Source organism: Rana temporaria, chromosome 2 (assembly GCF_905171775.1).
Source record: "Rana temporaria chromosome 2, aRanTem1.1, whole genome shotgun sequence".
Classification (NCBI taxonomy): domain Eukaryota; kingdom Metazoa; phylum Chordata; class Amphibia; order Anura; family Ranidae; genus Rana; species Rana temporaria.
The window spans coordinates 149,002,169-149,014,542 of NC_053490.1; the positions used below are offsets into that span (position 1 = coordinate 149,002,169).

At 40.9% G+C, this 12,374-nt stretch overlaps 1 protein-coding gene across 1 annotated transcript in view; it reads left to right on the forward strand.

Annotated features, from left to right (window-relative positions):
* VWA8 (von Willebrand factor A domain containing 8) overlaps nucleotides 1-12,374 on the forward strand; it is a 486,197-nt gene that overhangs the window by 233,318 nt on the left and 240,505 nt on the right. The window contains exon 22 of the mRNA XM_040341313.1: nucleotides 7,325-7,401. Coding sequence (XP_040197247.1) covers nucleotides 7,325-7,401 — 77 coding nt within the window. The remainder of the gene's footprint in view (nucleotides 1-7,324; nucleotides 7,402-12,374) is intronic.

Sequence of the window (12,374 nt, forward strand, 5' to 3'; positions counted from 1 at the left end):
ATTGACGGCCTGTTGGATATTCAGATCCGCGCTGAAGCCGTCATTCGGCTATAGCGCGGGTCTGTAGTAGTTAATAATCAGACACTCACCTGTCCCACGGTCCAGCGATGCGGGCGCACAAAGCCCCACTCCTCTCCCCCTCCTCTCCACGGTGATGGCATACTAACTGTGGGTGCCCAGCTGTGGCTTCACAGCCGGGCGCGCACTACGTATGTGCGAGCCACGCTGTGAATAGCCGAGCAATTTTCTGGGACCTGTGACGTGTCCCAGAAAAGTGCAGGGAGGGAGGGGGAGAAGTGAACTTCCTTCTGGTGCCGCAGACCTAGAGGAGGAAGTGGGAGCTGGGTGCCCGTAAAAACTGGGTACCCGTTCCCCCCCCCCAAAAGAATGACATGCCATCACTTAAAGCGGAAGTTCAATTTTTGTGTGGAACTCTGCTTTAAGTGTAAATGTGAGATCTGAGGTCTTTTTGACCCCAGAGCTTGCAATAAAAAGGATCTGTCATGCTTATTTCTGATACAAGGTATGTTTAGTGCCTTGTAATAGAAAAAAAAAAGTGATCAAACATTTTGTTTTTAAAGGGACAGTGTAAAAATAAACTTAAAACACCCTATCCCTCCGAGCTTACGTGCAGAAGCCGACACAGTTTGTCGCCATTCCACAAGCGTGCGCAGTTTTGAAGCATGACATGTTATGTATCTATTTACTCAGCGTAACATCATCTTTTGGGCTAACTTTACTGTTTGTTGTTTTTTTTTTTTAATTCATGAAAGTGCATTTGTTCTCAAAAATTGCATTTGAAACACTGCTGAGCAAATACTGTACAGTGTGACATAAAATATTGCAACGACCACCATTATATTCTCGTGGGTCTCTGCTAAATATATATATATATATATATATATATATATATATATATATATATATATATATATATATATATATATATATATATATATATATATATATAATCTTGTAAGATTGGGGGTTGTTAACTCTCGTGGTATGCGTTTTTTCAGTGATTCACACCAGTCAGGAACTATGTTTTATGGGCATGGTAGCCCATTTTTATTAAAAAGGCAAAAATAAAAAGTTCAATCAAAGGTTTCCCACACAGGGGGTTTTTCTCCATCAAATGCAAACAGAAAATACTAGCCCACCTGGCTCTCTGTAGCAGTACTTCTGCATGTTATTCTGGTCACCCAGACCAGCAGACTCCTCAACGTAGACGGCTTCCCTTCAGCGTCTACAGCTCTGCCTCTTGCAGTAGCTAACGTTCTGGCTGTCTCTTACAGCCTCTCTGACTTCTGGAGACCCCCTGTCTCTTCCAGGAGCTGTCTCCAACTGGGAGCCATGAGGTCTTAGCACACTCTGATTATAAGGGCTGTGCTCACCTGAGCACACACCCTGCTGGTAATCACAAAGTCTGGATACAGGGTTGGAGATTCCGTCCCACCCCAGACACTGTGGAATCTCCAAACTACAGAGCCCCATTTCAAAATACCAAAACCTGGAGAAAGCTGCTCAAGCAGTCTTCTCCAGTCCACATCTACGCTCTGTAGAGTTGCACCCAGCACATGTGCATACCCTGTGTCCATTTTAACACTATTTCTACTGGGACAGAGCCTCGCTCTGCCACTATATATATATATATATATATATATATATATATATATATATATATATATATATATATATATACATTTTCAATCTTACAGTACCTTGAAAAGTACAGCAGTACAGTACATCAGCATAAAAATGAAGACAAAAAGACGATAAAGAATACAACTGACCTTGGACAATGATTTGTGGCAATATCAGGGAAAGCCTAAATGGGCTGGACAGAAGCTGTAGAATATGGATTGACGTATTAGATCTGCAGGCTAATAGAACGAACTAGGGGTGTTATAAGGCCATACCTCCTAACCGTCCTGAATTTTCTGGGACCATCCCAGGATTTCATGTAAATCCCGGTGTCCCATGAATCCAGGCTGAATCCTGCAGCGGAGCCCAGTACCAAAACAAGTTCCGACACTTGGCACCACCTGTCAGTGTGCGCCACGCTGCAGCTGTGTAAAGGCTGAGACTCGCTTAGTGTCCCCCTCACCCGCCCATTCTACAGAATGGGAGAGGAGGTAGGTTAGATCTGCTCCACCTCCTCCCCCTGTCCCCCCTGTGCCCGCACACGAACCCCAGTGTGCAGCCAAAACTTGTGGCTGGGGAGAGGGTTGTATGGGCAGGAATTTTGAAGCAGTGCACATGATTTTACTGCCTGAGCCTCTGGAGACCAACCAGCCTCTAGTGAGTAAACTCTCCACACTCTCTCTCTCCTTTCCTTCCCTTCCATGTACAATGGTGATCCTTCCTACCCTCTTTGTGCCATAGTGATTTTTCCTTACTGTCTTCCATGTGACTTAGTGATCCTTCTGGCCGTTTTTGTGCTAAAGTGATTTTTACTGCCTTTCATGTGCCATAGTGATCCTTTCTACCTTTCATGTACTATAGTGATCCTTCCTGCCTTCCATGTGCCATAGTGATCCTTCCTGCCTTCCATGTACCATAGTGATCCCTCCTTTCTGCCTTCCGTGTACCATAGTGATCCCTCCTTCCATATAGCAGTGACCCTTCCCTCTCTCCAATTTCTCTCCCTAATTGTTGGTTCACACTGGAGACTCCAGCTTGTGGTACAGCAATCAAACCATATTTTATAGGTACAAGGAAGCCCAGGTTTTGTTTACCTACAGCTCTTAAGCCCCTCTTGCTAGCATGTTTGACCACACCCCATTTTATGCGCACCGCAGGTCACTATCTCCCTGAAATGTTTTTCATTCTCAAGTTCAAAAGTTGGGAGATATGTAAGGCTAAGGCTTAAATGATCTGGCAAGGCTTCTGTGAAGTATTATTTATATTATATGGGATTTATATAGCCCCAACAGTTTGCACAGAGCTTTACAATATAAAGGGAGATGGTACAGCAACAATACAATTCAATACAGGGTTAGGAGGGTTCCTGTGAACTTACAATCTAATAGGGAGAGGCTAGTGAAACAGAAGGTAGTAACTGTGAGGGATCAAACAAAAAAAGAGAATAAAGAGAGATGTGACCTGACACATCCGTAATAACAAACCTCCATCCCTAAGAAACATATATAAAACAAGGAAAACAGATTGGGACTTTAAATGAGGGATGTCAATGCCGTAAACAATGCATAGGTATCAATAATTTATTGTTCAGTCACATATATTAACATGAATGATAAAAAATACCTAATATGTATATTCTGGATACATTTTAAAACCATGTGCAAGAACTGGTGAATAGATACAAAGACAATATATACAAAATTGGCATAGAATAAATGGTTAGTACATAAATAGCAAGCACAAGCCAGTGGAACAAAAAGATGAATCATACTTGTCTGTGCACCCTGTAAACTCTTAGGCCCCATACTCACGAGCAAACATGTCTGCTGAAACTGGCCCGCAGGCCAGTTTCAGCAGACATGTTTGGTCGTGTGTGGGCGCGAGCGGGCCGAATTCCAGCAAACATTTGCCCGCCGGGCCTTTTCCCAGCAGACAAATATTCCTGGACTTGTTTTAAAACAGCCCGCTGGAATTCAGCCCGCTCGGACATGTACGGTCGTCAGTACAGACCTACCGTACATGTCCAGCCGCCCGCCGTGCCTCGCATGCGTCGAATGACTTCGACGCATGCGTGGAAGCATTTTAAAGGCGGGCCGCCCACGTCGCCGCGTCATTGTCGCGGCGACACCGCGTCATCGACGCGGCGACACCGCGGACACGCCCCGCGTATTGTTTACGCGCGGACTTCTGTACGATGGTGTGTACAACCATCGTACAGAAGCCCTCTGGCAGACATGTATGGTGAAAACGGTCCGACGGACCGCTTTCACCATACATGTTTGTCCGTGTGTACCCGGCCTTAGAGTTTCATGGCTCACCACCAATCGTCAGGAGTTAGATGCCAATGGTAGACTATAAAAATCATCAAAAAATATATGTTATTAAATCTTCCTCTAAGGGGGAGAATTAATAGGGGGCAAAGGGTCTGTTACTTAGAAATTAGGCTCCAAACCCCCGCCCAGCCTGTTGAAAGGGAAGCAAGGGGTCCCCAGACAAAATGTCTGGTTCGCGGCTGAGGCAGAAATCTCTCCCAGATCGAGGGAACAGATACAGTATAACCAGGTGAACAGTCTGGGAAGGTGTAACAATGAAAGACATAAAAATAAAATAAATGAATTGGAAAATATAGCACAATGTATGAAGAACGGAATAAGGACCAGTAGGAAGATGAATAAAAAGCTGGCTGGATCTAGGCTGATGTTCGCACCTATACATTTAAATAGACTGATGTAGGGGTGGAGTTTGGGCACTGGGAGGACCTGATAATGCAGAAAGTGCAAACAGAGTGACATAGATTGATAAATGAGTGGGCCCTTTCCCAATGGCCGGGAGTGGTTGACAAGAAGCAATGAGAAAACAAAAAACAATAAAGAAATGTAAAAATTAAGAAAAGATATACAATAAATGGGTAATAATGAAACAATCATAAGTCCGAAAAAATTTAACAAATAGTAGAATGTGTACATGAACTGGGAATGATGAAAAATAAATAAAATAATTACATATATTTAATAAAAAAAAAATTGTAAATGATAGAAAAAAAATGAATATATGAAAACTGAGAAAATGTAAAAATAAAAATAAAAAAAGTATATATTTTTCATAAATGATGAACAAAATATATATAAAAACAACACAATTGATAAACAAACTTGTCATAAAATTACACCTATATTGGTCTTAATTATTATTATTTATAGTGTGTCTGAGGAAGTTGTTGTGGTAAAACTTTAAAACTTAGTGGTTTACTTGAAGGTGTTGAACTGGTGGATCCAGTAAATTTCAGTTTACATCACATTGTAAATCTGTTTTAATTTTTAGAATGAGGGTTTTGAGCTATGATTACTGCTATATTGATTTTTGTCATGGTGATTGGAGAAGTGATGAAAGACATTGCACTGTGATCTAAAAACACTTTCCTGATATTACAGTTTTTAGTCCAAAGCTTCCATCTAGCCTCTGTTCAGGCTTTCTGTGTTATGTTATCCTGTTATTGTGCCAATTTGTTGATCAAGGTCAACTATATTTTTAATTGTTATCTTTGTCTTTTTTCCACTTTTTTTAAATGGACCATTTTTCATTCAGTCAGTACAATGATGGACTTTATATATTTTTCTATTTCTGTGTACTATATGGTCCTCCCTTGATTAGGTAATCATTTGGTATTTTTACTAGTTAAGGCCTAGATAACAAATGCACACAACATGGACATTGTTATGTGATAAACTATATCTGTACTTTAACTATGATAATTTGAGTTGCTAGATTAGACTTTATACAACACTACTATATTGTATCAACTATTCCTTACACTATGTTGTTTTCATATGGATTACTATATATCTTAGATTATTATATGATTTTATTTTGATGTTTTTAATGTTAGACGTGAGAAATGGAGAATTCCCTCCCCAAACAGTGATCACACATCTGATGTGTGCTGTTTTATATCTACCTCTGATGAAGGTGGTATGGAAACTGGGAGGTGCTTTGTACTTTGGAAATCTATTTACACTTTAAAACTTGAAAGTACCTAACCAGTTTTGATCCTCTAACTTCAGAAGCCTCAAATCCAGAATAGTTTGTAGCCAATGCATTTGGAAGTCCCAACTTGCAATCTTGTGGGTCAGTGACTCAATAATTAGTGAAGCTGGAAGATGAGGATCAAAAGCCAGCAACATTGTATATATTAAACACAAAAAATGTATTGATTGTAATTATATTTAGAATATAGTGGAAGTCCACCTTAACACTAAAATTTCAAAAAAATCTACAGGCATCCACGATCTAAGATTAACTTTTCTAGCCTTGTAAAGAAGAAATTGCTATGCATACCTTTTTTTAAGCCGGTCCGGTCTCCAGCGGTGGAAGCCCTGCAGAGGAGACAGCCGACAACGGCTGGGAAATTAATTAAAAGTGACATCTCCCCCGTAGAGTTACTGTGGGGTTTCCGTTGTCGGCTGCCTCCACAGAGAAGCTGCTGCTGACAGCTCAGCATGGGACCGGAACGGCTTCAAAAAAGGTAAGTATAGCAATTTGTTCTTTACAGGGCTTGATAGGTTAGTCTTGGATCATAGAAGCCTGTAGATTTAGAGATTTTAGTGTTTTGCCTCGTACACGCGACCGTTTTTCACGACGAGAAAACTGCAATTTTTTATATTGGTCGAGAAAACCGGTTGTGTATATGCACCCTAGCAGTTTTCTCAATGAAAAAACTGCCCGCCAAAATATTTAAACCAGCTCTCTTTTTTTCTCGTCATGTTTCATGTGAGTCTTTTTCTCGTCACGAAAAACGCTTGTGTGTATGCTTTTCCGAGGGGAAAAAAAAAGCGCATGCTCAGAATCAAGTATGCAGCCCAAAGGGTGTCGCCATTTCAAAGAAAAATTCCCCTTTATAGTCCCGTCGTACGTGTTGTACGTTACCACGCTTTGGTCGGACATTTTTTTGCATGAACCTGTGTATGCAAGTCAGGCTGGAGAGGAATCACATCGTGAAAAACTATGGGTTTTTGAACGTCGGGAAAAACGATGGTGTGTACGCAGCATTAGGGTGGACTTCTACTTTAAGAAAGTGCTGTGTGAGTAAAGATAAGTGACAAGGGCAGAGGTATAGGTAAGTGGGTTTAAAACAAGGACCAAAAATTTAGTATATTGCAGCTTGCCAGTCCTTAGATATACGTTTATCTAGTGATTCTGCTAGTAACACAATTCTTGTCCTAGGGTGACAATGCTCACCCACCAATTTATGGAAGAGCAGCATTGTCACTGTAAGGCAGGAAATATGCTCAGATTACAGAGCACACACCCTTTTCCTCATCTCCATAATAGACGGAGAAATGTTCTGTAGTTCAAAGAGAGAGCAGGACAGGACTTACCGTATATCATTGTTTCAAAATAGACTGCAAAATGACACAGGGAAACCTTGGATTTCTGCCAGGTTTAATAGCTATTTTTCACTCAAATAGATATATTAAAACATTTCCTATGATATATTTAAAAGGGAGCAAAAAGGAAAACCTTATTGTTAGTGTTAACATAAACTTCTACTGTGTTTTGCTGGCTGGGCTTTGTTTATTGTTTTTTTGGAACTGACAATCACTTTAACATACTTATATGTATGTTTTGAAAATGTGCTTTAGTTCATGAATGAAAAGTAACAGCTTCTCTATTTTATTCACAGGGAGTTGGAAAAAACAAGATAGTTGATCAATTTCTTCATTTATTAAACCGACCACGTGAATATTTACAGTTACACAGGTGGGTATAGCAAGCTCTAAGGTTATTATGTTGTGTTCAGCAACTATCACTAGCCTGGCATCTCACTTCATTAAACTGCTTTTAATGCATAATAAAATGGTTTCAATATGCAGTTGATGTTGTAGAGACAGAAAGCAATCTGTAATGTGCACTGTATCTATTTAAAGTGATTATAAACCTCAGACATGAAATATGAACAAAACATATCCCTCTATAGTGTGCACTTGTCTCAATCCAGAACACAAGTGTCATTTCTGTTTGCTGCCACATTTCTCTGCTATGTGCATGAGTTTTGACAAGTTTTCCTGACACCGAGGGAAAAAAGGTGACAGGAGGGACCTCCAGCACACAGCCTGTGATGAACAGCCTTAGCTTCCTGTATGCTGTGTGGTAGAGAAGAAAAGCCTGCATCTAAACAGGTACAACGTATGCAGGTCAAAGGAAACAGAAAGTGAAGTAAAACTTAGCACGGTAAATTGTAATAACATTTTATATAAACAATGAAATACCACTCACATTATTCAAACTTGTATGCAGCTATATCATTATGAATGATGAACAACAGTTGTGACAGCCTTTCTCCAACACAGCCAAATCTTCTGGATCATCAGCTGAATGTCTTGTATGCAGCCCAAGCTGCTTCCTCTGATCATCTCAGCCTATGAGCAGAAAGGCAAAGGGAAGGAGGAGGCACACTGATGGCTGCACTGACAGTTTTACACTGACAGGCACCGGGGTCAGAGCAGGAGACCAGCAGACTTTGAACCTTCTATGTGCAGTTTAAAGCGGAGTTCCACCCATTTAAAAGTCAGCAGCTACAAAAAGTGTAGCTGCTGACTTTTACTAATCAGATACTCGCCTGTCCCATGGTCTAGCGATGCAGACGCACAAAGCCTCCCTCCTCTCCGCGGCACCGGCATTCTAACTGTGGGAGCCCAGCTGTTGCTTCACAGCCAGGTGCTGTGAATGGCCGGGCAATCTTCTGGGACCTGTGACGTGTCCCAGAAGTTTGCAGGGAGGTAGAGGTGAACTTCCTTCCGGCGCCAGGGTTGCAAATGGGAGCTTGGTGCCTGTAAAAACTGGGTACCCCCCTTCCCCAAAAAAATTACATGCCAAATGTGGCATGTTAGGGGGTCGCCAGCACTTAAAGCCATATTTGCATTTTTGGGTGGAACTCCGCTTTAAGTGCAACTTCTGTCTGCTGTTTTGGTCCTCTGTTTTAATCACTTCTGACAATTTTTCCTGACACAAAGAGGAAAAAGGTGACAGGCAGGGATCGCCAGCTGTTTGAAAGTCTTAGCTCTGTTCTTGTGTGCTTTATGAATGGGAAGTGTCGCTTCCCAATCAGCTCTTAGAGCTCTCCTCGCTGGGCTCTGCAGAGTGTAACTCCAGCTCTCTGCCCCCTTTTTTTTTGTGACAGCTCAGACAAGCTTTATAAAGTCTGCATGTTAAATGCAAGTAGGGAAGAGAAGATCAGGCACAACTTATGTAAGGAGGATTTGTTTCATCTCTGTATCACCTGAGGCTATTCACTTCACTGGGTATATGTAAGGGTTTACAACCACTTTAAGCTGTTGTGAAAACAGAGAGAAATGAAAAGAATTTCCACTATGCCTTTAATAATTTCCAGAATTTGAGAACACATCAGGTTTCTATGGTAGTGAGCCCTTGTAGAAACCCAACTTGGGGTTCCCCAGGGCGTGGAGTCTAAGCCATTTTGAGTACTATCACATGACCATGAGAGTGACATCACAAATCCCAGTATCATGCAATTTGTTTGCTGGCTGTAGAAAAGCTGCAATGAAGCACTGGGAGGTGAGAATAACTGGAGATGGGGGCTTTACAAACACAAACTCACTTTACCCTGCATGGACAAGGTGACATTGTTTCTGTAACAATCAATTCATAATTCCTATGCCATTACAATACTATAGCAGGAGCAGGAGAAAGTCACAGGAAGAGAGATAACAAAATTCTACACATATATGTGCCCAGTTCAAATTTCATGAATTGGGTTTACATACATTTTAAAAAACATTATTAAAAGTTATAATACATAATGTACTAGCAGTAGAGCAGTTGCCTCAATACTAAAAACATCAGATAAACAAATATTAAAGAGGAACTGCAGTCTGCTCACATAATTTGTAATAAAAACATCTTTGCCATTCTGAAGCTTCACAATATGCATCATATTTTATATATACTGTGATTCTGTACTTGCCAAATATGCTGCAGAAATCTCCCTCTACTGAGTCTGGCTGCAACCATTTTAACTGTGGGCAGCTGAAGCTGCTGCCTGTTCACTTCCTGGATTTACACAGAGAGGAAAACCTCCAGCTCTGCTGCTTTCATTAGCCCTCTTATGACTTATCCCCCCCCCTTCCTGGCAAACTCTCACAAGAGTGAGAGAAAGAGCTGTGCATGATGTCATAAGCCTAGGCTTTTTACCACATAAGAAGCAAGAAGTGGGCTGTATAAGGTATTTACTGGCAAAAAATATATATATTTTACTATCCAAAGTTAAAACAACAAGGACAGAAGATTTAATAGATAGAAAGTTGAAAAAAATGTCTGAAGTTCCACTTTAAATAGCTAATCAACAAAACTACAGAACATTATAATCAAATAGATGTCATTAACCTTATACCATATGTACTCGAGTATAAGCCGAGTTTTTCAGCACATTTTTTTTGTGCTGAAAATGTCCCCCCGCGTCTTATATTCGAGTCACCTTTTTGTGCCTGATCTCTCGGAGTTTGGGGACCTGGTACCGGCTGGCCGTAGGTCCCCTGGACCCCAAACTTGGCACACATGTAGGCCCACTCTTCCACTACAAGTGTGCAAAGTTTATAGGCCAGAGAGCACCAATTTTTCAAAGCCGGTCACCCCCTTCCATAGACTACCATGTTAAACAGTCATTTCTCCAGTGACTTTGGGGACCCAGTAACGGCCGGTCGTAGGTCTTTTGTTTTGGCACACATGTAGCACAATTTCTCCTCTATAAGTGTGCAAAGTTTGTTGTCTGGGGGACCTAAGGCTGGGGAGCACCGATTTTTCAATGCCAGGCACCCCTTCCATAGACTCCCATGTTAAACTTCAGTCTAGTCATGGGCACAGTGAGGCATGGGCACAGTGAGGTAAAGTGAGGCATGCAGCTGGACACCCTAGGCGTATACTCGAGTCAATAAGTTTTCCCAGTTTTTTGTGGTAAAATTAGGTGCCTCGGCTTATATTTGGGTCGGCTTATACTCGAGTATATATGGGGTGTGTGTGTGTGTGTGTGTGTGTGTGTGTATATATATATATTTTTTTTTGTGCAGTAATTTAGAACATTGCTAATGCTGAATAGAAACTATATTTTCACCCATAAAGTTGAACACATTTTAGCTTTGCTTTCATGATCCATGTCTGTTATTAGCCTAGCAAAATCTCACTTTTCTTACAGCTAAGATCTGATTTATTATTGATATTTTAGGATTAACTCTGCAGGGACATGTAAACAAACAAAGAAAACAAAATTATATCATGAAAACTATGCACTGAGCACTTAAAATATATTTATTGATTGTACTGTTTCTCAGGAGCTGTACTTAATATTTCATAGATCTTTTGTCCCAGTGCTATGCTAAAAAGTCTCCATACTTTAAAAAGATTGTTGAGGACATAATATACTCCTTATGTCATTATCCCTAGACATTAAAAAAAAAGCATGCTATTCCACATTAATCCTGGATGGACAAGTTCCTTCTTTTTCTTTCTTTATTTTACTTTACTCTTTTCTTTATTTTCCTTGAATCTCCCTTTAATCATTTTAGTTGTTAGATTTACAGATCCTTGGTTTAGAATAAACAGTATTGCTGTTCTGAAGTACTTTAGGGTGATACTGTAAGAGGAAGGCTACAATACCTTGGGTCTAATTTAACGAACAGCCGTGCTGTTCCAGATGGATGCAAAATGTTCTCACTTGCTTGTCGATACATGTGCTATTAGTAAGCTTGTTTTCTAAACCGATGGACATCTTCACTCACTTTACCTGCTATGTAACTGCCTTTTGTGATGTACCGAAGGTCTCTTAGATGTTCTTTGTACATCGATCTTTTGGCTACCTCTTTGAATTATGACGGAACTATGTTACCGTGATATGTTTGGCTCCTAACCTTGTAATTATTTTTTTTTGAAACATTTAGAAATATGATTGAAACAGAAAAAAAAACATTATTTTCCCTCTCGTGGCCCTACCTGTTTTATATTCTGCAGTGGTGGCAATTTGGACCAGTGTTTAGTAACCCTGTTGCTACCTTTTATTAATCTCTTAAAGTACATGCTCATCCATTCAGAGAAGCTTTGAATATAGCGTAGTTTATAGTTTATGCAGATGATGCTATACTTTTTATCGCTAACCTCCTCATCACCCTACCTAATCTAATCATCCTCCAGTCACAGTTAGGCAAAAAAATTTAACACTTACAGTGTCTTAGTTGGGTCATATTGCAGCCAAAAACTAGAATATCTCTTACAAGTGCTACCATTTAGAGTCTGCCCAAATATACTTTAAATTCAGTGATGGCAGATCTTCCAATCTATATGGAAACACCGAAACTAACTGACACACTGCCACCAACACCTATACTGCCACTAAAAATGACATCTACACTCACTATGTTAGGCAAAGCATTAGGGCCCTTTCACACGGAGCGGATCCGTATTGATCCGCCCCGTGTGTGTCCGTCGGCTCAGCGGGGATCATCCGTAAATCCCCGCTGAGCTGTCGGCAGACAGGGCGGTCCCCGCACACTGTGCAGAGACCGCCCTGTCTTTCCTCCGCTCTCCCCTATGGGGAATCGGATGAATACGGACCGTGTGTCCGTATTCATCCAATCCGTTCCACGGAACGGAAGAAAAATAGGGGTTTCTTCCGTCCGCAAAAGCAGATCTTTGCGGATGCGGATGTTTGCGGACGTTAGCGGATG